The sequence below is a fragment of the Mauremys mutica genome, chromosome 7 (genome assembly GCF_020497125.1).
Source record: "Mauremys mutica isolate MM-2020 ecotype Southern chromosome 7, ASM2049712v1, whole genome shotgun sequence".
Classification (NCBI taxonomy): domain Eukaryota; kingdom Metazoa; phylum Chordata; order Testudines; family Geoemydidae; genus Mauremys; species Mauremys mutica.
The window spans coordinates 127138507-127162971 of NC_059078.1; the positions used below are offsets into that span (position 1 = coordinate 127138507).

The following is a 24465-nucleotide window of genomic DNA, read 5'->3' on the forward strand; positions in this document are numbered from 1 at the left end:
TGTGGTTCAACAAGGTCAAGTGCAGAGTCCTGCACTTAGGAAGGAAGAATCCCATGCACTGCTACAGGCTGGGGACCGACTGGCTAAGCAGCAGTTCTGCAGAAAAGGACCTGGGGGTTACAGTGAACAAGAAGCTGGATACGAGTCAGCAGTGTGCCCTTGTTGCCAAGAAGGCCAACGGCATATTGGGCTGCATTAGTAGGAGCACTGCCAGCAGATCGAGGGAAGTGATCATTCCCCTCTATTCGGCACCGGTGAGGCCACATCTGTAGTATTGCATCCAGTTTTGGGCCCCCCACTACAGAAAGGATGTGGACAAATTGGAGAGAGTCCAGCGGAGGGCAACAAAAATGATCAGGGGACTGGGGCACATGACTTATGAGGAGAGGCTGAGGAAAACTGGGCTTGTTTAGTCTGCAGAAGAGAAGAGTGAGGGGGGATTTGATAGCTGCTTTCAACTACCTGAAGGGGGGTTCCAGAGAGGCTGGAGCTCGGCTGTTCTCAGTGGTGGCAGATGACAGAACAAGGAGCAATGGTCTCACGTTGCAGTGGGGGAGGTTTAGGTTGGATATTAGGAAACACTATTTCACGAGGAGGGTGGTGAAGCACTGGAATGGGTTCCCTAGGGAGGGGGTGGAATCTCCTTCCTTAGAGGTTTTTAAGGCCCAGCTTGACAAAGCCCTGGCTGGGATGATTTAGTTGGGGTTGGTCCTGCTTTGAGCAGGGGTTGGACTAGATCCCTCCTGAGGTCTCTTCCACCCCTGAGATTCTCTGATTCTATGATCCTGCCAGGGGAAGTGAGTATGGGGGGAGGGGACTAAGGAGGGCAGTGTGCTCACGGGGGACGGATGGACGTGCACACACGTGATGTGCAAGAACCGTGCGTGCGTTACACCGATCCTCACCAATACAATGCTGATCCCCTCCCATGGAGGCAGCATGGTCTAGTGGACAGTGCTGGGAACTGGAGCCTAGGAAGGTCTGGGTTTTAATCCCAGTCCTGCAGCTGACTTGCTGGGTGGCCTGTGGGTAGGCTGCTTCCTCTCTCTACGCACACCCCACTCAGCTATGCAAAATGGGGCCGCACGGCCTCGGTGGGCTGTGAGCAGGGCTCGGAGTGCACCAGGGAATCAAGGCGAACTGGGTGCCCAACGTGCACATGGCTCTGTGGGTGAGACTCTGGAGTGGGGTCGGCCTCAGCAGCCCCGGCCAGGCCAGGGCATCAGCATGGTCCCACTGGCCGTCCCAGAGCCAATGCCTCTGCCTTGTTGCTCCTGGCAAGTTGCTAAGGGCGAGAGTCCCTTGCTGCCTCCCAGGAGAGAAGTAAGGGGAATTCCCAAGCGTGTGCGTCGCAATGGGCCTGGCCAGGTGTGGGGCGCCAACGTGCCTGGGGCTCGCAGGCTCAGGGCCCTTAGCTCGTAGAGAAGGCGAAGAGGTTCCAGGGAGGCTGCGGGATCTGCCCCAGCCTGCCAAGGGGTTGGGAAACTCCGTCCCCGCGGTTGCTGCGCACTCCAGAGATAGCTGCAAATCTCAGGACACAGGGCTGGAGCCACGTGGAGGCCCCGGATTCTGGCTTATAGTTACCCTGAGCCGACTGGATGTTACTGAACGCTGGTCAAGGCGAACCCTGCGGGTGGGGAAGGAGCCCGCCCGGAGCTGTAACTCTAGCCTGGTTTGTTTGCTTCCAGCCTCCACCCTGAACGCCCACGTGTGTCAGGACCTCCGGCCCCGCAGCAGCTGAACCGCTGACCCCGGGAGTTTGCAAAACACCAGGGTTATGCCCCTTGTGACATCCCAGCCCCCGGGACAGACAGCTCCCCCCGACCTCAGTGCAGGAGAGCCAACCGCAGGGTGCAACCTCGGGGCGGGGGGGCAGCAAAGGAGAGCCAGTCCCTGGCAGGGGGTTAAATGGGGGGATACAGTCACCCCATGGCGTTGAGCCCAGCCCCCCTCAGAACTGCTGAGCCCGCTCTTATGGGGGGAACAGCACAGCACACAGCCACATTCCCTCCACGCTGCCCGCCGCTGACCCGCCTGACCCTGGGTCATGAGGGAAGCCCATCCAGGGGGCGGCACCCCATGCCCATCCAGCCTTGGACCTCTCTGCTACGATGCCAGGACCCCCATCCCTGGATAGAGGAACCCCCCATCCCCCCCGCCCCCACACACACAACTCATTTCACAAAGAGCCTCCAGCTGTCCTTGGCCAACATTCCCCATTCCAGCCCCGTGTTGTGCAGGGCACCAGGGGCTAGTCAGCAGCAGCTCCCCACCCCAGAGGTGGCTGCATGTCAGTGGGGCTTTCAGAACATCTAAGGAACTTCTGTGGCCCCCCCACCATTGTCTCTGAGCACCTCCCAGTCTCAATGGAGGCCTGCCATCCCCACTGACCAGCCGGGCGACTGGGGCATGGAACTGAACCTGCTCCTGCCACTGCTCTGACCACTGGACCATCCCACCTCATGCCCAGCCAGTCGGTGAAGCAGCTTGGGCCCTATCAGAATAAAGGCCCAGGAGAAAAGGAGCAACGCTGTCAGGTCTGCAGGACCAAAGAGGAACCGTTCATTGGCCCTGCCTGGTTCCTGCTCCCATCCTTTCGCACTGCCCTGGGGCCACCCAGGAGGGGAGAGAGGGGTCCCAGCTGCCCCTGCCAATCTCTCTCCACCAGAGACCCCGGTCCAAGCCCACGATGCCAGGTCCTACTGTCCCTATATCTAAGAACATAAGAACGGCCGTACCGGGTCAGACCAAAGGTCCATCTAGCCCAGTGTCCTGTTCTCCGACAGTGGCCAATGCCAGGTGCCCCAGAGGGAGTGACCCTAACAGGTTCATGATCAAGTGATCTCTCTCCTGCCATCCATCTCCACCCTCTGACGAACAGAGGCTAGGGACACCATTCCTTACCCAGCCTGGCTAACCCTGTTATAGTCCTGGCCTTCACAACCTCCTCAGGCTGCTGACAGACTCCTCATATCTGGTGACAGCGGTGCTGAGGGGACACTGCTGTCTGTGCCATTCACAGCCGCCCCCCCCCCACCCCGCGCCAACTGTGACCCCCCCATTCCGTTTCCCAGCCTTTTGGGGGGGTTAAAGATTCAACATGAAGGAAGAAGTTTGAGGAAACAACTGACCTCCAGAGTGTCAAACCCAGACACCCTGCTCCCCGCCGCAGACGCCCCAGCCGGGGATCCCCCAGTGCTCGCTGGCCAGGGTGGGTGCCCCAGGACGGCGCGTGGTAGCGCCAGGGGAGCCTGCGGCACCCTTGGAGCAGAGGAGAGGCGGTGGGCAGGATGGGGCTGGTCCTGGGGCTGCGGGACACGGGCAGACCCTGGGGTTCTGTCTGGTTCTCGAGCTGGCCACGCCCCGACCCACCAGAGCTAACTCCCCTCTCCCCCCGCTGAACGTGGGAAAGGCCTGTTCGGGACGAGGAGTCAGACTTGGTGCCTAGGCCCAGCCATGCAGCAGGCAGAGCCGAACACGGGCTCCAGACACTCCCAGGCAGGCGTGGGAGAAGGTCCAGACTGAGAAACACTTCCCAAGCCGCTCGGCTCGGGGCCCAGCTCGAAAAGGACGACGGAGCGTGGAGCGGAACGTAGCTCTCCAGGGGTGTCCGGTGCCTCTATGGACCGACGGCCTCACAGCAAGTTTGGGAGCAAGTCTGAATCTTAGACCATGGTTCAAACTAGACATAAAAGTGTCGGGCTGATTTCTTTTCTTCTCCTTTATCTCCTGCTGTCTTGGACTCCTGGGTTCCAGCTGGGCTTGGAAGCAGAAACTCTGGAATCTGCAGCTCTTGGGGCAATCCAGGCTTGACCCAAGCGGTTTGCAGACACGGGAGGTACCTCAAATGCCATCTCGGCACGGCGCAGCAAGGGGGCGATCCCACCCCGAGGCTTCTGCATATACAAGCCCTCTGCCCCGGCTTCCATGCGGCCCTGCTACGTGGCTGGTTTGCACTCGCTGACCACAGACGCCTGCTTTGCAAGGGTCCTGCATATACCTTCCCTTCCCCGCAAAAACCCAGCAGGTTTCTGGGTGACTCTCACACACACCCCCAATGTGGCAGCTTCTCTCCTTTTGTTTCCTGCTCATATTTTCAGTCGGTTTAGCTCAGAACCTTGTCTTCTCTTCTCCAAAAGATGTAACCTGCAGCTGCACCTACCACCCAGCTGGGTTATTGGGGCAGGGCCGACTCCCAGGGGAGAGCGCCCCCTACTGGGAAACCCACTCCGCTCCCAGCAGCTACAGCACCCTTTAGCAGCCCCCTGGGACACTGGGGCCAGCACTGACTCTGCAGGGAGAGCGCCCCCTGCTGAGCCGTGCCATGGGCCCTGCAGCACAGCGCCCCCTAGTGCCACAGTCGGGCTATCAGAGTGGATCTCTGTTGCATCTCACTGATCCGGGCACTGGAAATTCAGTCCTCTCTCAGCTCTCTGCTTTATGGGCTTCGGCTGGTTTCTCTGGCTAACCGCTTGCTTTGATGCAGCGTCACGATGATTTTATAGGGCCCGTGAACATACCGAGGGCTTCAGAGGAAACACAAAGTTGGTCCCCTGGGCCAAGCAGCTTGCAAACTAAACGGTGGGCTGGGCAGACAGGTGAGAATGGAGCAGACTGCAGGAAGGGGAAGGCGCCAGCTGCTAGAAAGGGGCCCGACCGGTACTGCTGCTAGGCAAAGTGGGTCTCTTGGCGGTTCAGAATTTTCCTTTGCTGCTCGTTTTTCCACGGGCGACGCTGTGGGAAGAAGCATCCAAGCGAGATCGGAGCAAGGTGGGGACAGAGGCCCAGCGAGTCGATTTCAAGCGGGCAGGCCGTGCCACCAGCAGCTGCCATGAAAAAGACACAGGGACGCCTGCGGGAAGGGGAGAGGGCATTGAGGCCACTGGTGCTGGTCAGGTGCGTGGGGGTGTCACAAAAAAGGAGGCCAGGGTGATGGATTTTGGCAGCAGCATTTGGTGGGGGCAACAGGCCAGGGATGAGGAAACCCAGATTTCAGTGGGCTCCTCTGTCAGAGGCGGACATCCCCCTCTTTACGAACACTGCCCCCGGCCCGTTGCCTCTAGACCCCCAGTTCAGATTCAGCCCCTTTTTCTGCAGCTTGTCTGAAATGAGTTGGACCAGATCTCAGCCCAACTCCTGGTTCATGTCTCCAAGAAACCAGGATTAATTTCAGCCTCTGGTCAAGAGTCTCAGCGGAGAAGCCAAAATCTGAATGGGCCACAGAGATCAACCTCCCACCTGTCCCTTGTCAGCATGATGGGACAATGGGTGCAGAGGGACCTGGCAGTGCCAGGTCGTACCTGCTGTGCAGGTAGAGGGCATACATCTCTAGGGCTGCCAATACAGCTGCGCCCACTGAGACTAAATCACCTTTGGAGAGTGAGCGAGGGAGAAGCACCACGGGACCTCCCCAGGACTGGAACTGCTGCAGCCTTCTGCAGAGCCGCTATGGAGCGAAAGAGCATCGCCTTCTCCCGAGGAGGAATACCTGGGCACTCCCAGACGGAGCCTGTCACGAAGGCGAAGGATGATGAACTGGCGGGGCAGGGAGTTGCCATCAGAAAACAAACATCATTTTTGCTTTAAAGAAAAAAAAATACAAGCCTGGACGTCTGGAACAGAGACACCAAAAACCATTTTAAAAGCACACGGGAGAAAGCAACGGCTAAAGCAAAGGCCAGGCGCCCCCAAGATGACTTTAGCAGCCGCAGTCCCCTGGCACGTCCCAGCTCGGCTCTTTGAGAAACCCTCTCTTTCAAGTGACAGCCTTCTTGCTAGCGATGCGGTCAGATGCCCCCCCTCTGGAAAGGCACTTCAAGATGCAGGGATGTTTGCATTGTAATGCCGAGGAGTTCAGACAGGATTGGGACACCTAGCCCACCCTCAACTCTCTCTCTCCCCCACTTTGGTGCAGGGCCAGAAGGCAGCTGTGTCTTTTCTCTGTGCTTGTGTCTTCAGTTAATACCAGGATCATAATCAGGGTATCTGGGGGGAGTGGGGAGGAGGTTTATGAACTATCCGCACCACTGCTGCTGTGGACTCCAGCTGAGACAAGAGCCCAGGACTGATGCTTTCGGAGTTTCCTGGAGGAGAGAGGCAAGCAACAGCACATTGCTTTGCATTTAACCAACCACAGCCTCCCACCCAGGCTCACAGCAGCACCTCCCATCTCAGTTTGTCCTTCAGATAATAATAATTGGAGATATACCAATCTCCTAGAACTGGAAGGGACCTCAAAAGGTCATTGAGTCCAGCCCCCTGCCTCTACTAGCAGGACCAAGTACTGATTTTTGCCTCAGACCCCCAAATGGCCCCCTCAGAGATTGAACTCACAACCCTGGGTTTAGCAGGCCAATGCTCAAACCACTGAGCTATCCCTCCCCGCTTCAAAATTGGCCAAAATCCAACTGACCAAGTCTCACCTCCGAGGAACATGGAGGCCCACTCAGCACTTTGATACCATCTGGAAATAGGGAGCTGACCCCGGACCGACAGCTCACCTTCCCGCAATATGGGCAGAGCAATAACTCAATACTCAGTTTACAAAACCCAAGGAGCTAAATGGAAGCCTTCCCCGGTGAAAGCAGCATCACAAAGACAGTTATAAATGTAACCCAAGGCCCACAAGCAGAATGGAAGGTAAGCAAACAGCACGGACCAGATTGAGCGATGAACACCGGGGAGGCCGTTGCTACACCAAGCTGGAGTACAGAGCTGCAGCGTCATGCACGTGGTTCAAGGCAACCACTTTGCAAAAGTTGGGTCACTCTGCGTAGCACAAACCACAAAGAAATGCAAAACGCACCAGGCCAGGCCCAAAACCTTAGCACTAACTTCTGATGAGCTTCCTGAGCCAAAAGAATTAACCTGGATATAGCCGCAAGAGCTGTATACCAGGAAACTGTGGCAAGATTGCCAGTTACCCTCGTTGCTAGTGGGAGAGAATACGAGATTCGGCATCACCTACCCTGGTGGTATTTGGTGTTTTTCTTAAAGACCCAGCGCCCGGAGCCAGGTGATTTTGGGAGGCTCTCAGTTTTCATTAGAAAAAGGAAGTTGGGAAGAAAAGCCTGAACCTGTGACCCAAGTGCAACGTAACTCAAAGGAACCCACAATACACTGATTTTCTTTTAAATCTCATGTTTGGGGGCAGGGGCAAGACAGGCTCATGATTTTTGGACACTTGGGACTGGTACCACTTAGAGTCCGAAGAGATGGTCACTTGCCAGGGCAATAATTATACCCTACATCCCAGGGTCACAGGTCCTAGAACCCTGGGGAGACACTGAGACCCCCTAAACCAAGCCAAGGAAGAAACTGGCTGTTTCTCGAGTGTGCTCAGACAGCAGCTGACTGTGCCCTGTGCCCAGCCCAGCCTCCGACACATGGCGTCAGACAAGCACCAATGAACCGAGACAGCCCCACCCAGCAGGGGACTAATGCATAGCGAGAGGGGGTGGAAATAGTGTGGCAAAGAGCCCTTTAGAAAGGCGCAGGCCACCAGATCCATCCATTGGAGGGGTTTCTAAGGCGTCCAAGCCCCGCATGAGCTGAGGACCATGCAACCATTAGGACCAGCACGGAGTGCGTCCTAAGCAGAGATAGTCTCATAGCCTTCGTCCTTGCAGGTGTGGAGGGTTTGAGTTTTTGGGGAGTGCTGTTCCTTCTGCTTCCTCCCCTCCCACCTCTCCAGCGGTGAGTTGGTCCTGAGAACCAGAGTGAATAAAAATTGATTATTTCAACAACAACAAAAATGGGATTTTTTTTGTATTTAAATCAGATTTTTTTCTATTGTTTATCAATCATAGTAAGTTTTTTCTTTTTAAAAATAAACCTGTTTAAAAACAAAATCTGAATTTAATACAAAATATGTGAAGCTCTAAACATTTTATAATCTCTCAACTAAAAAGTAACACTGCCGAATCCATGAGCCTCCACCAAAACCTCTGAGTTCAAGGCGGCTTTACCAGATAATGAAAGAATTGGGATAACAACGTCTAACTTACGAGCTCAAGCTGTCTCAATATGACACAATAGGTCCTGTGCTGTATTAAGGGCTTGAACCTCTCGGGGATGCAGGGACTGTTACCAGGTGCTAGATACTGGCAAAGTCATCACAGGCGCTGGGATCCAGCCTCTGACTCCAGGAGATACCCTCCTGCATCTCATCCGGATCAGCCACTGAGCCCACCTGGGTGGTCTCCTGTGCCTAGGATATAGCTGCTCCCTCAGTTCTCAAAATTATGAATATTTATGACACCCGCCATCCTCCAGCAGGGAAACTTACTTACTCCAGATCACATATGCAAAACATTGAAGGTTGTGCTGTTTAACCAAAATACTTTGTGTGTGTTTAATTAAATTCCAGTTACCATCCTAATGCAGCTTGACACAAACCATGAGCAAAAAGTTAATTATCCAGTAAATAAGCAGTAGATCATTCACCATTTCCTAGTGTACTAAAAATGTACAAGTAATAAGAATCTGAAAATATTAAGCTATATAAATTGCTTCCATAAATATCCAGTTCTTTTCTTAGCTAAAAGATGCACCAAATCTAATGTAAAGGCTCTATTGAGTTATAAATCAACATGTTTTAATGGTTATGTCGGCTCCAAAAGAGAACACACCTTTCTAGAGAAAATAAGGGAAGGACAAATAGAAAAGTTGATTAAAATGGATGATTTAAATCAAGGCTTTCCATTGGTGCTTTAAATCACTTAGATTTAACTCAATCCACTCTGCTGAGATGTTTTCACTGTGGGGAGGGGGAGAGAGAGGACAGACAGGGTCCCATGTCCCTTCTCCAGCTCAGCCCGTGGGCCGCAGTCCAATCTGGAGGAGGCACAGTAGCTCCCCAACCCAACCCTGAACTCCACATGGCGGAGGCCTCGCCCATCACGGACAGGCCAGCGTGGGGCCGAGCGTGAGTGGCACGAGGGGAATGATTGGAGGAGCCAGCGACACATGAATGGCGCCAGCTGCGGGGGCTTGTTCAGATCGGCGCTCTGAGGCCTGGCTGCCAGGCCCATTCTTCTGCAGACTTGGTGGTCAGTGGCTGGGCTGGAAATCTGATGGGAACATGATCTCTTGGGTCACAGCTGCTGCGGGGAACCTGGGTGGGGTGCAGAGGCGAGCATGGAAAAGAGCTGTGAGAAGGGGAGAGGAATTGTGGGGCTGGGCCAGGCTTGCAGCAAGTTTCAGGGGCTGTTTTTGGGGGGAGAAGGGCTGTTGAGGGTTGTTATTTTACCCAGCCTGGTTTGCCCGCAGCCCGGGCATTCAGGGAGAAGCTCTAATTGGCATATCACACCCAGACCTACTGCAGCAAGGGGCCAGGGAGCTGTGGCTGGTGGACCTTGGCTGGGATGATTTAGTTGGGGTTGGTCCTGCTTTGAGCAGGGGGTTGGACTAGATACCTCCTGAGGCCTCTTCCAACCCTGAGATTCTATGAGGGTCCCACTGTAAGAACAGCCTGGCGGCTGGGCGTCAACTTCCCAACACACAGTTCTCCAGTGATGCCGCCTAAGCTGGCCCCTGCCCAGTGCCCCCGTGTTCAGAGCACACAGCTTCTGGAGCACTGAAGGCCCACGGAGAGATGGGATGAGGTGGGAGTCGCTCCCTTTAGGGGTCACCGTCGGCTTCCAGGACCCCGGAGTCCTGAGACGAGAGCTGGGAGGAAAATCATCGCCAGGGGAGTTTTCCAGGGAGAAACACAATTTTGGTCCAGCAAAACGTTTAGATTTAGACACGTTGATTTCAGTTAAAATTCAACACAAAAATTTCAACCCGATTCCAAATGGAGCTTGACTGTGGCTTCCCAGCTCCATCGGTTCATGGGTGTGGCTCAAAGAAGTAAAAAAATACGTCACCAACCTTTCCTTGTGTTCTGTCTGAGTCAATTATCTTCACCGTCATGTGTGGCTAGCATTGTGCTGTAGGATGGGTCCTGTTTCACCATCGCCACCATGAAACGCTTCGACCGAGTCGTTGCGAAGCATCTGAATCAAATTGTTCCCAACTCAGGACGAAAACAAATAACCAGTTCCCAGCGTTTCCCACAGGCTGGAAATACCATTTTCTGACCAGCCTAAGACACCTTTAAAAACGCCCAGGGCAGCCTTCCTCCCCCAGGCCTCACCCCAAGGTGGCCTTCCTCCCGCCCGAACCCCCCAGGCCTCACCCCAGAGCCGCCTTCCTCCCCCAGGCCTCACCCCAGGGCGGCCTTCCTCCCACCCGCTGGACCCCCCAGGCCGCACCCCCCAGGCCGCACCCCAGAGCCGCCTTCCTCCCCCAGGCCTCACCCCAAGGTGGCCTTCCTCCCGCCCGAACCCCCCAGGCCTCACCTCAGAGCCGCCTTCCACCCACCTGCTAGACCCCCCCAGGCCTCACCCCAGAGCTGCCCGCTCTCCACAGGGCCCATCCTCAGCCTTCTCCTGCCTCTGTGCCCCCTCTCCTGAGAGCCTGCCCTCCACAGCCCCACGACTCTCCACAGCCCCTGGCTCAGAGCCCCCACCCCCTCCCATAGCCCCTACCCTTCACCTCCCCACCTCCTCCACAGCCCCCCACTCTCCACAGCCCCTGCCCCCTCCCATAGCCCTCTACTCTCAGCATCCCCCCACTTCAGAGCCCCCAGCCCCTCCCATAGCCCCTACCCTTCACTTCCCCACCTCCTCCCACAGCCCTCACCTTCCATAGTGCCCCCACCTCAGTCCTCCCCTTCACCTCCTCCCATAACCCCTACCCTTCACTTCCCCACCTCCTCCCATAGCCCACCCCCTCCACAGCCCCCCACTCTCCACAGCCCCCCACTCTCCACAGCCCCTGCCTCGGAGCCCCCTGCCCCCTACCCTCAGCATCCCCCCACCTCAGAGTCGCCCACCCTTCACCTCCCCATCCCCTCCATAGCCCCCTACCCTCCATAGCATCCTCCCCCACTTTAAAGCCAGCCCCCCCTCCACAGGCCCCCACCTTAGAGCCCCTCCACATCCCCGTATCGTCCACAACACCCCCCAGCCTAGCCCTCCACAGCCCCCCACCTTCTGCAGTCCCCCGCCCAGCCTCACCCTCCCCCCCCCCGCCCAGCCGCCTGCAGTGGTCGTTAGCTCTGTGTAAACAAGACCTCCACCTTCAAACAGAGGGGCCATGGGCCGAGGGGCCTGTTAGCCAGGGGGCCTCCCCGAGCCGCTGCTAATGGAAACTCCAGCAGGGTTGGCTCCCTCGCTGGCCCACGGGGAGGCGGGTGTAACGGGCACCCACGCCTCGCCCCCCACCCACACCCGGACATACCCCCTCCACACACACCGCCCCTCCGCCACCCCTCCCCATCGGGCTCCAGGCCGTCCTGCCCAGCCCCGCCCCGGGTGCCCTCCGACACACCCCGGGGACCAGACAGCAACGTCCTCCAGCGTCTAACGGACCCCGCCCGCATTTCTGGCCACCCTAGAGAGCTCCCCAGCAGCTCGGCTCTCTGCCCCCACCGCCCCCACCAAGAGCCGAGCTGTGAATCTGGAGCGGGAGGAGGAGGAACGAGGCCGAAGCAGAGACGAGCAGCGGCCTGGTGACCTGATCTCCGTGGGGGGCTTGCAGCCCTCTGGGGCCGCTGTGCTTATAAATCTCCTGCCCTCACCTTGGCATCCCAGGTGTTGAAGAGGAGCAAGGAAGAGAAACCGCAAATTAATTTCCCAGACGCCAATTAGGAGCCCCGGGCCTGGAGCAGAGCTGAGCCGCGGAGAAGGCGAAACAGCCGGGCAGACGGGCTCCCACTGGAGTCCTTGGGCTGCCCCCACCCCCGGGGAAAGGGCCCTGCCCTGGCCACCCAGCACAGCTCAGCGCGGCAGAGAACAAGGACCGCACGACAGCTCGCCCACGGCCAGGATAACGAGATGGCAGGCGCCGCAGCGGAGGCTGGGGGTAGAGGGGGAAATAGGGAGGGATCGAGAGAAGGGGAGACCCCTCCAGCCCCCCTCAGCCCAGTGCCGTGCTGGTGGCCTCTCGCCCAGCTGCCCATGGGTGGGGGGAGCATGCAAGATTCGCCTCCCTCCCACGGGATCCCGACTGTACTGAGCTGGGCCCCGCAAGCTTTGCCCGTGTAATCACACAGGCTCCTAGCCCTTGTGAAATCATCCCTCCGACACCGGCTTTCACGCCCCCCTGACCTCCACTTGCAGCGTGCCGCCCATCGGTTCAGCCCATCCCTCGGGCAGCCTCACAATGCCAGCGAGAGGCAGACCCAGAGCCCCCAGCCTTGAGCACGGGAGCCCCCGGGCTGCAGGTAAGTACCAGGCCGAGCTAGGAACGCAGACATGTGGGGAACCGGCTGCAGGTGTGTCACCACCACAGCTTTGAGAAACCGAGGCATGGCACAACTACGGTGATGGGCTTGGACCGGTAACGTGACAGTGACCGGCACTGGAGCCTAGAACAGAACCTGCAGCAGCCGAGGCTCAGTCCCACAGAACCCTCCTTCCTCAGCTTCCTCCCCAGCACCCCAACCCCCCGGCTGGGACCAGGCAGACCCAGGGTGCTGCTCCAAGCACTGCTGCCTCCACAGCTTTCACTTCCCTGCTGCTTCCCTCTCGTGGGATGGGCCCTGCTGACAGGATCAGCCACTGGGGCGGAGGGAGGGAGCAATGACCAGGGCTGGGAGGTCCAGCAATGACCCGGGCTTCTCCTCCAAGGCCCGTGTGGGGATGGCTGTTTGCCCGGCCCCTACCCCCCCTGCAAGCAGCCAGGGGTCCCAGGGCCAGAACGCCTGAGCCCATCTCCACTGCAGCCGAGAGCGCTGGCACAGCACGGCGAGGTGACACCCACGGTCACGCGGCAGAGCCCGGTCTCCTGAGTCACAGGCCAGTGCCTGATCCGGTAGGCCACACTGCACCCCTGGCGCCGACGCGAGATCCGTGAGTACAACCACCCGAATCCCCCATTCCAGTCTGCCCGGACACCTGCCCTCACCCCCCACCCACACTGCCCCCTGCCCATGCCAGTGGATGGGTAACGCGCCAGCAGCACAGATGCTGAGGCCGCAGGGTCCTTCTCCTGGCACAGATGCTGAGGCCGCAGGGTCCTTCTCCTGACCCCGATCTAGGCGGAGGCACCGTGTGCGGCGAAGTGAGGGAGAAGGGACGAGGGGCTGCCAGCCCAGAGGGATGCAGGAGCGCAAGGGAGAGGAGAGGGCACGGTGCAAGAGATCCAGGCAGCACAGAGCGCACGCAGGGAGGAGCGGGGAAGCACTGAGGGGACGCAGCTAGCCAGGCAGCCCCCACTCCCTGCTCATTCATCTCACCACACGGGGTCCCCCTTACATGGGCTGGCTCAGTCCCGGCATCCCAGTGTCTCTCTGCGTCCGGGGCCCCCTGCACAGCCCGGATTGCTAGAAGGCCCAGTGCGGCGACTGACTCCAGCGGGCACGTCCCCGGGGCACAGCCTGGGGATTAAGCGTCTTTCAAACATCACCACGGGATAAAGGTACACAGCCACTGCTGAAAGGCAGCCACCTCTGGGGTGGAGCGTGGCAGCATCCCCATCTGTACCCGCCCCGAATGCCAACCTCGCTGCCCCTGCTGCTCTGCCCCCATGCTGGTCCCCACTCATGCATGGAAATGCCTCCCCAGGCCAGCTCGCCAGCCCCAACCCTCCACGCCCCTCCTGAGGGCTTCCACAAGGGCCCCAGACGCTCACCCGCAGCAATGACGTGCCCTCTCCTCCCCGTCCGCCGAGACCGTCGCTCCCCGCGCTGCCTCTGGCTTGCGCCTCGCCGGGCTCCGGCGAGGCCTTGAGCTCAGCGCCCAGGGACTGAAGCTAGCCCAGCCCAGCTGGTCTCTGCAGACCCAGCCGCAAGCCAGGCCCCGCGGCCGCGAGGAAAAACCATCAGCCATTGGTTCTAGGGGCCAGCGTGGCCCCACTGAAGGCAATGCTGGGCTTGTCCTCTCCCGGCCCAGGAGCCAGGCCCCCCAGCCATCTGCAGGCTTCGTGGGCAGAGTGTTGGGGGTTCACGTCTCCTGGGACACTTGTCTTTCAAGCTCGCCTCCACCACGCTGAGCCGACCCTTTCAGGAGACCGGGGCTCCGTCCCAGCTGTGCCCAGGCATCTGCCTGCCAGGGCTGGGGCCCGGCTTGGGGGCTCAGGGGCCTGAGGAAGATGTTCTCCCTACCAGCCAGAGGGAAAAAGTCTGGCTGGAGCTGCTACAGCAAGGGACACAAGCAAACTCTTCCACAGGGGCCCGGGAAGGGCGCCATGGTCTGGCGAGCCTGGCGTCGAAGGCTGGGAGATTCTGATGGAGTTTAACTGTTATTTCAGGCTAATGAACCAAACCCCAGAAGCACCCGCAGCGGTGGTTGATTGGGCTGAAGAGGGAGGGGAACCAAAGGAGAAGCAGGATCCAACACAGGGCAGAAGTTCGATCCCGCTACAGCTAGAAACTTAAATAAAAGCCGAGATTCCCACCTGGCCACGTGAATCCTGGAGTTGAGGCTTTATAAAAAGCACCGAATATCACCAGACCTGCGGTAACATTGCCGGAGTCGGCAACCGCGCGAGCCCAGCCTGCCAGGAGTAACCCTGTGAAGCGTGTTTTGTGTGTGCCAGGGATAAAAGCGAGTCCCACGCTGGGGTGAGCGAGCAGGGTTCTCAGCCAGCCACACCAGCTCCTTACCCACAGACTCGCCGCTGGCTGGAAGGCAGAAGAAACCCCGGCTGCACCCAAACACAGCTGATGTGTTTAATCAACAGGAGAAAATCCTTTATAAAGGTGCAGGCCAGCCAACCGGCGAGCAGAAGCAATATCACGTGATGCAGGTAACCAATCCTGCACCACAGAGAGGTGGAACTTGACAACAGTGCTTGGAGCTCATGCTCGTCCTCTGCCCAGCTGTCAAGCTCCCCAGGAGGCTAGGTTGGAAGCAGCTCTGCAGCCAGCAATCGGCTGCAGAAGCCACACGCAGAATGACCTTGCGCGCGCCAAACCAGCTGGCCAGAATCCGGGGCTGTTCCTCAAACAGGAACGGAAGAAAAAGGCTCAGTTCTAATCAGCGGCTCATGTGGGTTGGACAAAATAGCCCAGCCCTTGGACCTTGGCATGTCCAGCTTGCTGCATTTCTCCCGGGATCCCGGTCCTTGCTGACGGGTGAATTCCCGACAGCCCTGCTCCTGGGCCCCAGGGCTAACTGCTCTCCTTCCTTCTCTCCTCCCTATTTTCCTTCCTGTCCGTCAGCCTCTTTATCTGTCTCCCCCGCGCGGGACACCAGGCTCTGCTTTGCTAATCACCACTGGTGGTGACAGAGCTGCAAACTTCTGTCTTTAGACACCGATAACCTCCCTTCTGCAGTTCCATGCGCTCCAGCTCGGGGAGCGATTCCCTGTCCAAGCAGCCTCCTCGGAGAAGGTGGATGGGCCGGGAGCTCTCCCTGATCGATTGGAAATGCAGCAGAGGGACCAGAGAAGACAAGAGCGTAGAGCCAGAATCCTGTGGTTGGTGCTTTCAGGTCAGGGCAGTGGCATGTCGATGGGGGTGGCTAGACATGAATGCAGATGCCCCCTGCTGTACCTGTGCCAAGGATAAAACAGAGGATGATTTTCAGTCTCCAGCGTTGACAAGGCAGCAGTTTTCGCTGGCATTAAATTCAGCTGAAATGGAAAGAATGCGGAGTGGCCAGGCTGGAGCCAGCCTGGTCCAAGCTTCCTGGATCTCTAGCAAGGACACTCTCCGTCCCAGGGAAGCCCAGAACTCGGACCAGGCACCGAGAGCCCCGCGGTCTCAGACTTGTCTTTCAAGTGTGAACCTGATAACGAGGACCCGACAAAGCGGAGGAAAGGTCAAGCCTTTGGCCAAGGACACAGGGGCAAACGCCATCACTTCATGGACAGGGCCATGGGATTGTTACCGGGTTTCACCACCCCAGCGACAGGCACTGTGGAAAACGCTAAAGGAGATGGAGGCGTCGATCAAAGAGGACTTTGGGGCTTAGCGCTCGTGCAGGAGCTGGAATGAACTACCCGGGACCCTGTCAGGAGTCACGTCTCGAGGGATTTTCCCTCCTGTGACTCACCCCGCCACGCTGTCCCCTCTGAACCACATGGGGTGTATTATCAACCCCCCCAAGAGGGACACGTGGAACGCTTTGCCTGTGTCGTGCGCACGAGAGCCGTGGGGCCGTTAACATCACATGGCCCAGATGCCACGCTGCTTTTAACCCTAGCTGTAGTTATGTAGGGTTTTCAGGGGGGTGGGGAGGAGGGACGGGTCACCCGTAATCAAGCCCCTGTCCACCTTGCAGAATAGTAAACCTAGATTACAGAGCTAGCCCCTGCTCCAGCTGTGCACAGGAGCTGCCCAGGGCAGCCGCTTTCTCCAGCAATCCCCCACGACCCACATGCCCCCTGCTCCCCACAAGCTGCGTCCTCCCCTCCTGTGGGCCGGTGGCCAGCCAAGGGGGCTGGGGTAGCAGGAGGGCAGAGGACACCAGCAGCCAGCCGGGCGGATGCCCCACTGGCCTTTAAGAAAGCGTGGCAGGGTGGACTGACTGCGGAGCGCCCCCGCGTGGCTAGCCACGGCGTAGCAGCTCTGTGTTCCCTGGTGCCCCCTGGCACCGGTCACTCCGGCCAGGGCAGGATTTAGCCCCACGCTCCTTTCGGGGATCTGCAGCCCCACGTCGACATAAAACCATACCCAGCGTTCCAGGCTCCAGCCACTGTGCCCCGGGGGTACCCAGGCGTACAGCTCGTCCCCAGCATGTTGGGCACTCCACGAAATCTCAGCTCCCGTCCAGCTCCCTGCCCCTTAGCGAAGCCTCGCAGGCTGAGTCACTGGCTGCCTGGCTACTGCTCCACACGGAACCTGCGTCCGGGCCCACTGCCGGGAAAATCACCAGCTCTCGTAGCCTTCACTCTTTGACCGTCCGTGCTGAGGGTTTTCCCTGCCTCGAGCAGCCTGTTCCCTGGCACCCTCAGCTTCCCGGGCTTCCTTCCCAGGTCCTCCGCCCTCCTTCCTCCGGGCTGCTCGCTGGGCCCCCCGGGAGCCTTGTCCCTTCCTGCAGCTCCTCTCCACCATCCGCCAAACGTCACCCTTCGGCTCTCCCCTTCCTGCCCCCGCGGCCTCCAGCTTCCTCCTCTCTCATTCTGGTTCCAAGCTTCTGGGCCCTGTGGTGTCTCTGGGCCACCAGCCCCAGAGAGGAACCTCCCAGCTACCTCCCTGGCCCTTCCTTCCCACTGCCCTGAGCTCCTGCCTTCCTTTACAAAGGCCCAGCTCCTCCTCCGCTGGGTGCGAGGCCCAGTGGTGCATGATCCAGGTGCCAGCCAGGGCTCAGGTTCCTGTTAGCCCCTGATTAGCCTGTGTGGGGTTTACAGCCCCCATCACAGCATGCAGAGGAGGCGGAAGGAGAAGTGCCGGCCGCAGAAGTGACTTGGGCTCGGTGCAGGAAAGGTGGGGGGGTCTCCTGCCTGCGTTAGGTGGGAGGTCAGACTAGATGGCCATTACGTCTGGCTATGAGAAACGCAGCTGTAACGACCCCACCGCTCGGATCTGACCCTGTAACCACCAACGCTAAAGCAGCAGCCTCTGCCACGCCAGCTAATGGAGTAGCTCCCTTGGCTAGCAGCTGTAGTAGACTCTTTTCCTCTCCCGTGGACCGGCCACTAGCAGGACAGTCGGCTAGCGGGGGCTAGGCAGCTGCTACAACCAGGTCAAAGGTCACCCAGCTGGAGTCCTGCCATCAGGCGCTGGCTTTCCCCTGGCCGATGGGGAGGAGCGGGCTTTGACCTTAAGGACTCAGGGCTGTCAGCCAGGCGGCTCCTTTGGCAGGTATATTCCTGGGTGCAGGCACCTGTCGGGATTGCCCTCTGCTGGCTGCTCCGGGCTTTGCGAGAGGAGCCGAAGGGAATAACCCATCGCTACAGGCCAGATTCTCCAGAGCGCGCGGCTGGGCACCCAGCTCCTTGGAGCGTTGGGGCCTCAAGGATCAGCGGTGAGCAGCCCCCCTCCCCTCGGCCTGCTGCACCTCCCCTTGCTGCTTCCCTTAGCCAGGAACTCAAGCCACGTGCCCCTCTGCCATTTGCTTCCGGAGCGGCTAATGGAGGCTCCCAGGCTGTTCACCACCCGACGGGGGCCACAGCTGTTCTTCCAGTCGGCAGCCCCGGCGTTCGCTCGGTACCGTTCATGCCAGCACCCGAGCAGGCCTGTGCCTAGCCCTGTGTGTGTCTGGGCTGCGTACGCCCGCTCAGCTGTGTGCGTGTGCGGCTGTGTGGCACGTGCACGATACGTGCAATGTACGTGCATTGATGCCACTCTGTGTGCGCACGCACCTGTGTGTCCCCGTGGGGGTCTACATACCAGTATGTCTGGGCGTCTGAGCAGGTTCCATCTGCGCTGGGAATCCCTGAAACCCATTCTCAGTCTCTCGCCATTTCACCTGTTTTCCCAGAGCTTCCTAAACAGAATGGGAGGAAGAGAGAGTCTCTCCTAGGAACCAGAATAAGCCATTTTAATCCCCCTCATGGAGGCAACACACCACACACAGCCCGGCCTCATGGGGGTGCGTGTTTAACTGCGCATTTAGCCAGGGCAGCTCGTCACCTTGGGCGTCTCATGGCTGACAGGGCAGCGTGCCCAGGGCTCGGGGCAACACCCCCAGCCGAGCCCTTTCAGACACAAAGGGCCAAAACTCTGCACTCGCCTGAGCTCTCAGGCCCATTGTGAGCACCGAACGCCAGGCCGGAGAAGGCAGCACCGCGGCCCCTGGTTCTGTTTGGCCACCGGGCCGTCTCCGCGCGGCCCCCACCGGCTGGCGTCTCTCTCTGCCTGACACCAGACTTATAGTGACGACGCCCCAAACCTGTGGGGATCCCAAGCAATGGCATCCCTCACCCGTCCTATCCGAGCCTGGGTCACAGGCAGGAGCCCAGGGGGTTCCCAGGGGCTGAGACGAGCAGCCTCAGTCCATTTCCTGGGAGAAAAGCGTCCTAATGCGAATTGGCCTCAGAGCCCCACTTGTGCCCAGAGAGGGTCACTCCAGGGCAGGGGGAGACGTGCAGGTAACAGGGCGTGGGGGAACCTTGGGCTGGGTCTACACAGAGAACTCCAGTCAACAGCACCGTCGGGCCGGCGCCTGTCACAGGGTTACTTAACTAGCCACCCCTCCGGGACCTGGCTGCCTGACTTCATGGGTCTGCTTGGGAAATCCCAGCCTGGATCCTCCCAATCAAACACGGCGCGAGGGGAGCAGGGGGACCCAGCGAGACGTCTGCATGAGCACAGCACGCCGGCAAAGTGCCACCCGCTGAGGTCCAGCGGAATCTAGTAGGCCTGGCTAAAATCCGAGCCCATTGTGCAAGGTGCTGTACGAATACAGAAGCAGCTCCTGCCCCAAACAGCTTGCCATGTAAACAGGCAAACCATCACCATTCTACTGCTGGGGAAACTGAGTCATGCAGGGGAAGGCCATAGGGCAGTGGCAGGAATAGAATTCAGATCAAGTGCTTTAGCCACCCGGCCAAGCTACCACGCCGCCCGGCCAACCCGCTGCAGAAACGGCCCCTATTGGCAGGGCGCTGGAGCATACCGGGGATGTGAACGGGGCACGCGCCGGACAGGAATTTTGCCCCTCATCAGAGCAAAATCGCCGAGGAAAGAGACCGACCTACAATGGAGGAGCTCTCTGCCCACGCGCTGGAAGGCTCCATCCTCTGGCTACAGCGGCCGAAAGGTCGCGACGGGGTCAGGAGGATCATCACCGATCCCCCGAGAGCTCCTTCAGCCCAGCCTGCCGGGCTAACAGCTTTCCCGGGGCAGCTGCGCTCACTCCAGATTTTGCAGGTAGATGCGGCGTCTCCCCCGAATCCCACACCCGCCGGGGCCTGGTTCAACCCATCAGCAGGAGCCTGGCCCAAAGCTTAGCTCTGGAGAACAGGATGTCCAGGGTCGGCGTGCACCCTGAGGAAGGTGGTGGGTGACTCCCCAGTGACCAAAGCCCACCTGGGTGCGAGGAGCACCAGCAACGGGAGATTCAGGAGAATCACTCCAGATATTTATGTTGTGCCCATCCCTGTGGTGTCTGATCCATCACTTCCCTGCCTGGGGCCGAGAAGCCGGGATATGGAGACGTTGCCAGCGCGAGTGATCTTCCTGGAGAGTCTTCCGCAGCCCAGTGGGAGCAGGGGAGGGGAAGACGGATGCCCTGAGCAGCCCTTGGGTGGGCTGGCGGGAGAGAGGGGAAGGTTTCGGCTGCGCAGATCAGAGCGGCAAAGGGAGCGGAGGTAGAATCACTCTAGATAGCACCGAGCGGTCGCAAACTCAGACCTCACAGGTGGAGCACCCACAGGGAGAGAAAGTAGCCTGCTGTGTCCTAGTGTGGGCTGGACAGATGGATGGACGGGGACACACACACAGCCATCCTGGAGCTACCCGCTGATGCCAAGCGGGCAGTGACTGCAGGAGAGCACATGGGCCGGCTGACTGTACCATAGCAAGGAATGGGACCGCCGGAGCCAGCCAGACATGCAGTGCCAGCCGGGCCTTTAATCCACTGGTTAAACTGAAAACTTCAGCAAAATAGCACAATACAGGAGCTCCTCTGCCCATCACAGGCTCCGGTTCCCAAAGGCTCCCCCACTGCTCAGCCCTCCCGGGTCTTTGCCCCGTCCAGGGATCCCTGCGGGAGCCTTCCTGCACCATGCACGTCTCTAGCTCTCCTGAGCTCTCACGGGCCTTTATAAATCAATCGCCTGCGTCCTGGTCCCGCAGCCTCAGCTGGGAGGCTGCTGATCAGTCTCGGGGGGAGCTGGGCCCATCCCCTTGCAGGGGCCCGTCCCCCTGTGCGCTGATTTCACCCCGCTTTGAGGAAGTCCGGCAGCGTGTGAGTCGGAGGGGAAGCAGGGAAACCCAGCGGCGTGGCAGGGGGCAGCTGGGAATCCTGAAGGCGCCTGGAATCCAAGCACAGCCTGCGAGAGGACGAACGTGAGGGACATGGTGCTCACAGGCTAGTTCAATCGAGCCCCGGCTGGGGCTGGTTCGATAGCTGGGCCGGTTCCCCACTGGGCTCTGGGCCAGTCCAAGGTCTGGCGGCTGAAGTGAGCGTGACAGGGAGGCTCAGCAGAACGCCAGCCCTTGTACAGGACCAGAGAGGCCAATTCAGCTGCTCCCTCCAGCCCTGCACACGAACCAGGCTGCCTCGGCTTTATCCTAACGACGCCATTAACCCCACGGCCCTTTTGTTGCCCTTCAAATGTAAGATGCGCCTAATCTCTTAACCCTGCATGTTCTCCAGGAGCCCCGGGCTCTGCAGGCCCCTGTCCTGACAACCGAAACACCGCGCTGCACAGGCAGGCAGCGAAACCCCAGAGGAGCCAGCAAGAGCATTCTGCTTAGGCCCGTTCATCTCCACTTGGCCACAGAACCAGACCCACGGATGGCAAAGGGGCGGGGGCACCTTGCCACGCGACCAGTCACGGGGCTACAAGTGTGGCACAGACACATCCTCCTGGCCCGTTCCTATCACCCCGACTGTTAGATTGTGTATTTCAGCAGTGCCCAGAAAGCCCAGCCGCACTCAGAACACCAGCAGGAAATGGTTTTGAAGTGCCTGGGTTTTACAAAAGCGTTGGCTAGTGTCCATGGAGAAGCCCTCGGGAAGGTCCGATCCGCTACAGCATTCCAGCAGATTGTTCCTCTGATAAACGCTTTGCACGACGGCCTGGCTGCGTCAGGCCAGCGCGTGGAGACGGGGAATGGTTCCAGATTGCTATGGGCGTACGGCAAGGTTGTGGACTGTCCTCACGTCTCTTCAGCGTGGTCATCGGAGGAGAAGAGCTGCTGCTGAGGACAAGGGATTTTCCGGGCAAGAGCTAAGGTGCAAGATTAGATGTTGCAGATGACATGGCCCTCCTAGATACCAGCTTGGATGGAAGGAAAAGGCTCTTTAGGAGCATAAAAGCAGAAGTGGCCAACGCAGATCATGGAGACGGGAGAGAATGCTGTCAACACTGGCAGATGGGCAATGGATGGAGAGGCGCAGGACAGAGTCGATGACTTTGTCTATCTTGGAAGTACAATAGCTGCTAACAGCAGCTCACTGAGGAGGTGAAGGCAAGAACTGGCAAAGCCAGAGGATCATTTTCCTGTTTGTCAACCATCTGGAGGAGTGAGAAGATACAACTAACGCCCTCGAATGAGGTCATACAACGTGATTGCCCTCCCAACAGCAGCGTACGCCACAGAAACGCGGCAGATGGTGAAGGTCACAACAGGACACTGAACGTGTTCCCCCAGCGTTGGTTAAGAGGAATCTTGGGAATTCCTTGGCGAGCGAATGTAACCAATGTGGAAGCATTGTGCTGCACAGGGCAGCAGACTCCAGAGTCATTAGAGATGGCGGCGAGGTACTGCTGAGATTTGATTCCACCTGGAGGGGAGGGAAGAGGTGTGGAGGTTAGAGAACGACCTATCGCAGGACGATTGACCAGGATGTTGCCATCCCAGAGACGACTCACACTGGAGTCAAAGATCTCACTCCGGACAGACGGCAGTGGGAAGAATGAGGTGCTCATGTATCAGTAAGTCTAAGCAGGCTGGGATCTGGGACTCCCTGTGCCAGGCGCTGCACAGACACTCAGTGAGAGACAGCCCCTTCCCCAGTGCATACGGACAAGCCAGCCAAAGGTGTGAGAAAGGACGGGCATTCCCAGCTTACAGGTGGGCATCTGAGGCACAAGGCAACGATAGGCCAGGTTGCCGAGTCCGCCACTCCCCATGCGCCGGCACATGCTGTTGCATAGACCCAGGTCAAACCGTCCACCACCTCTCAGCACCTTCAAAAGCTCCTGTCGCCCCCAGACACCTCCATTGGAACGAGCGATCCCAGGACAGATCCTCCGCTGGCCACACCCCTTCTCTGGAGTTAGCTGCCGAATTGCCTCTCAGCCACCAGCGGGGCCACTCTCTGCCCACCGGATGGGAGCACAGGATTCAATCACACTGCAGATCCCACCCTGGGCCCCGAGAGACCCGGGCACCGAGCTGCGGAAGAGGAAGGTGAGCTCGGTCCAGGAGCCAGCAGCGAGCCAGCTTTCCAGGCTGTTCTGGAGTGCCACAGACATGGGTGGGTCGTTCATTCCGGCTCCTTTCCCTGCATCTGAAATCTGCAGACATCCACGGCGAGAAACACCCTTTGCTCTCAGCCTGGCTTTCCCCATCCCCCCCCCCTCCCAGAGCTTTCTTGCTCTCAGACAGTTCTGTTTGTTTGCCCAGGGGATCTGAAGTCAGGGCAACCGGCTCTGATACCATCAACTCCAGAGAGGAAGCAGCTAACCTGGCCTGACCCCCTAATCCCATTCTTCCCCAGGACACGGTGTGTGTACAGTGAACTGATCGCAATCTGAACGTTTAGCCTTTAATGCGGAGGAGGGGGTGGATTCTCCTCTGCAGAGGAGCTGCACGCCTCCAGCCAGGCACAGGTGAACGTCAGACCCACACGTTACTGTTGCGCCCCAGAACACACTGACGAGGGGGATACAGCAATTGTGATTCCCCAGAACCCATCGCCGAACGTCCCTTAACGCAGCGAGTGGGCTAAACGGACCCACACGCTGAGATGCCCGGCCCTGCCCGGCAGAGTGGCTGATGCCGCAGGGGTGACGGCTGCAGCTCAGGAAGAGCTGGCTGAGGGAAGGAGCCAGAAGTTTGAATTCCATCCAGTCATCTGCCCCACATCCCACAGGATCCCCTGTGGGCATCACCCGCCCACCAGGCCTTCCCGCTGTCCCCCTGAAGCTCGCCTCTGCCAGGCCACCTGCACCAAAGGCAGCAGCGAGCCTGCAGCAGGTGCAACCGCGGCCTCTCAGCTCCCTGGTCGTTCCCCGGCGCGCCCCAGCCGGCCGCCAGTCGCTGGCTACGCTCGGGCGCTGGCTGTCAGCTCTGCCCGGGGCCGGGCGTGCGGCTCTGTTAGGTGTCTGTGCGGCGCCCAGCAGATGGGGACCGGGCCTGGAGGTGCCACAGCCCCTGTAAGCCCTGCGGGTCTGGGGAGCCCCGAAGGTGCCGCTCGCACCGGGTCTGCGCCTGCCCCCGGACAAGGCTGCTTTAGCCAAAGGGGCCGGGGACAAGCAGCCAGCCCCCACCCTCACCCCACAGCTCCGATTCCCTGAAGCTCCACAGGGCGGCTCTGGCCAGCTCGCTCATGCTGGCTTTATTACCTCACCTAATTACCACTCCTGTTAATTGGAGAGACCCCTCCCCCCCCCGCTTTCCAGTAGGGTCTCATTAAAAATGATCTACAGCCGCTTATCTGCCGTGACCCAGGCTGCTGCGGCAGGGAGGGGGGAAGAGCCCTGGCCGTTAACCTTGGGCCGGGGGCCCAGCCGATGACCGAGCCCCACTGCCTTTCAAGTGCCGCCCTGCGCCGTAACTCTCGCCGGAGCCCCATGAGCTGGGGAATTCGGTAACCCGGGGACCAACCCTGCCCGCCGCAGGGAGGGTGCGGG

The 24465-nt window shown here is 59.2% G+C and overlaps 1 protein-coding gene across 10 annotated transcripts in view; it reads right to left on the reverse strand.

The window, feature by feature from the left end:
- FGF8 (fibroblast growth factor 8) overlaps window positions 1–11697 on the reverse strand; it is a 46032-nt gene extending 34335 nt beyond the window's left edge. For 7 of the 10 annotated variants that reach the window (XM_045022537.1, XM_045022536.1, XM_045022528.1 and 4 more), the window contains exons 1-2: window positions 10366–10485; window positions 9874–9998 (exon numbers count right to left, since the gene is read on the reverse strand). Coding sequence is in view for 5 of the 10 variants with exons in the window: in XM_045022528.1 (XP_044878463.1) it covers window positions 9874–9915 (42 nt within the window). In the remaining 5 variants the exon portion in view is untranslated. Of the gene's footprint in view, window positions 1–9873; window positions 9999–10365; window positions 10499–11125; window positions 11258–11626 lie in introns of those variants that run through there. The other 3 variants (XM_045022532.1, XM_045022531.1, XM_045022529.1) reach the window with 3 other exon arrangements.
- Between the last annotated feature and the right edge of the window lie 12768 nt (window positions 11698–24465).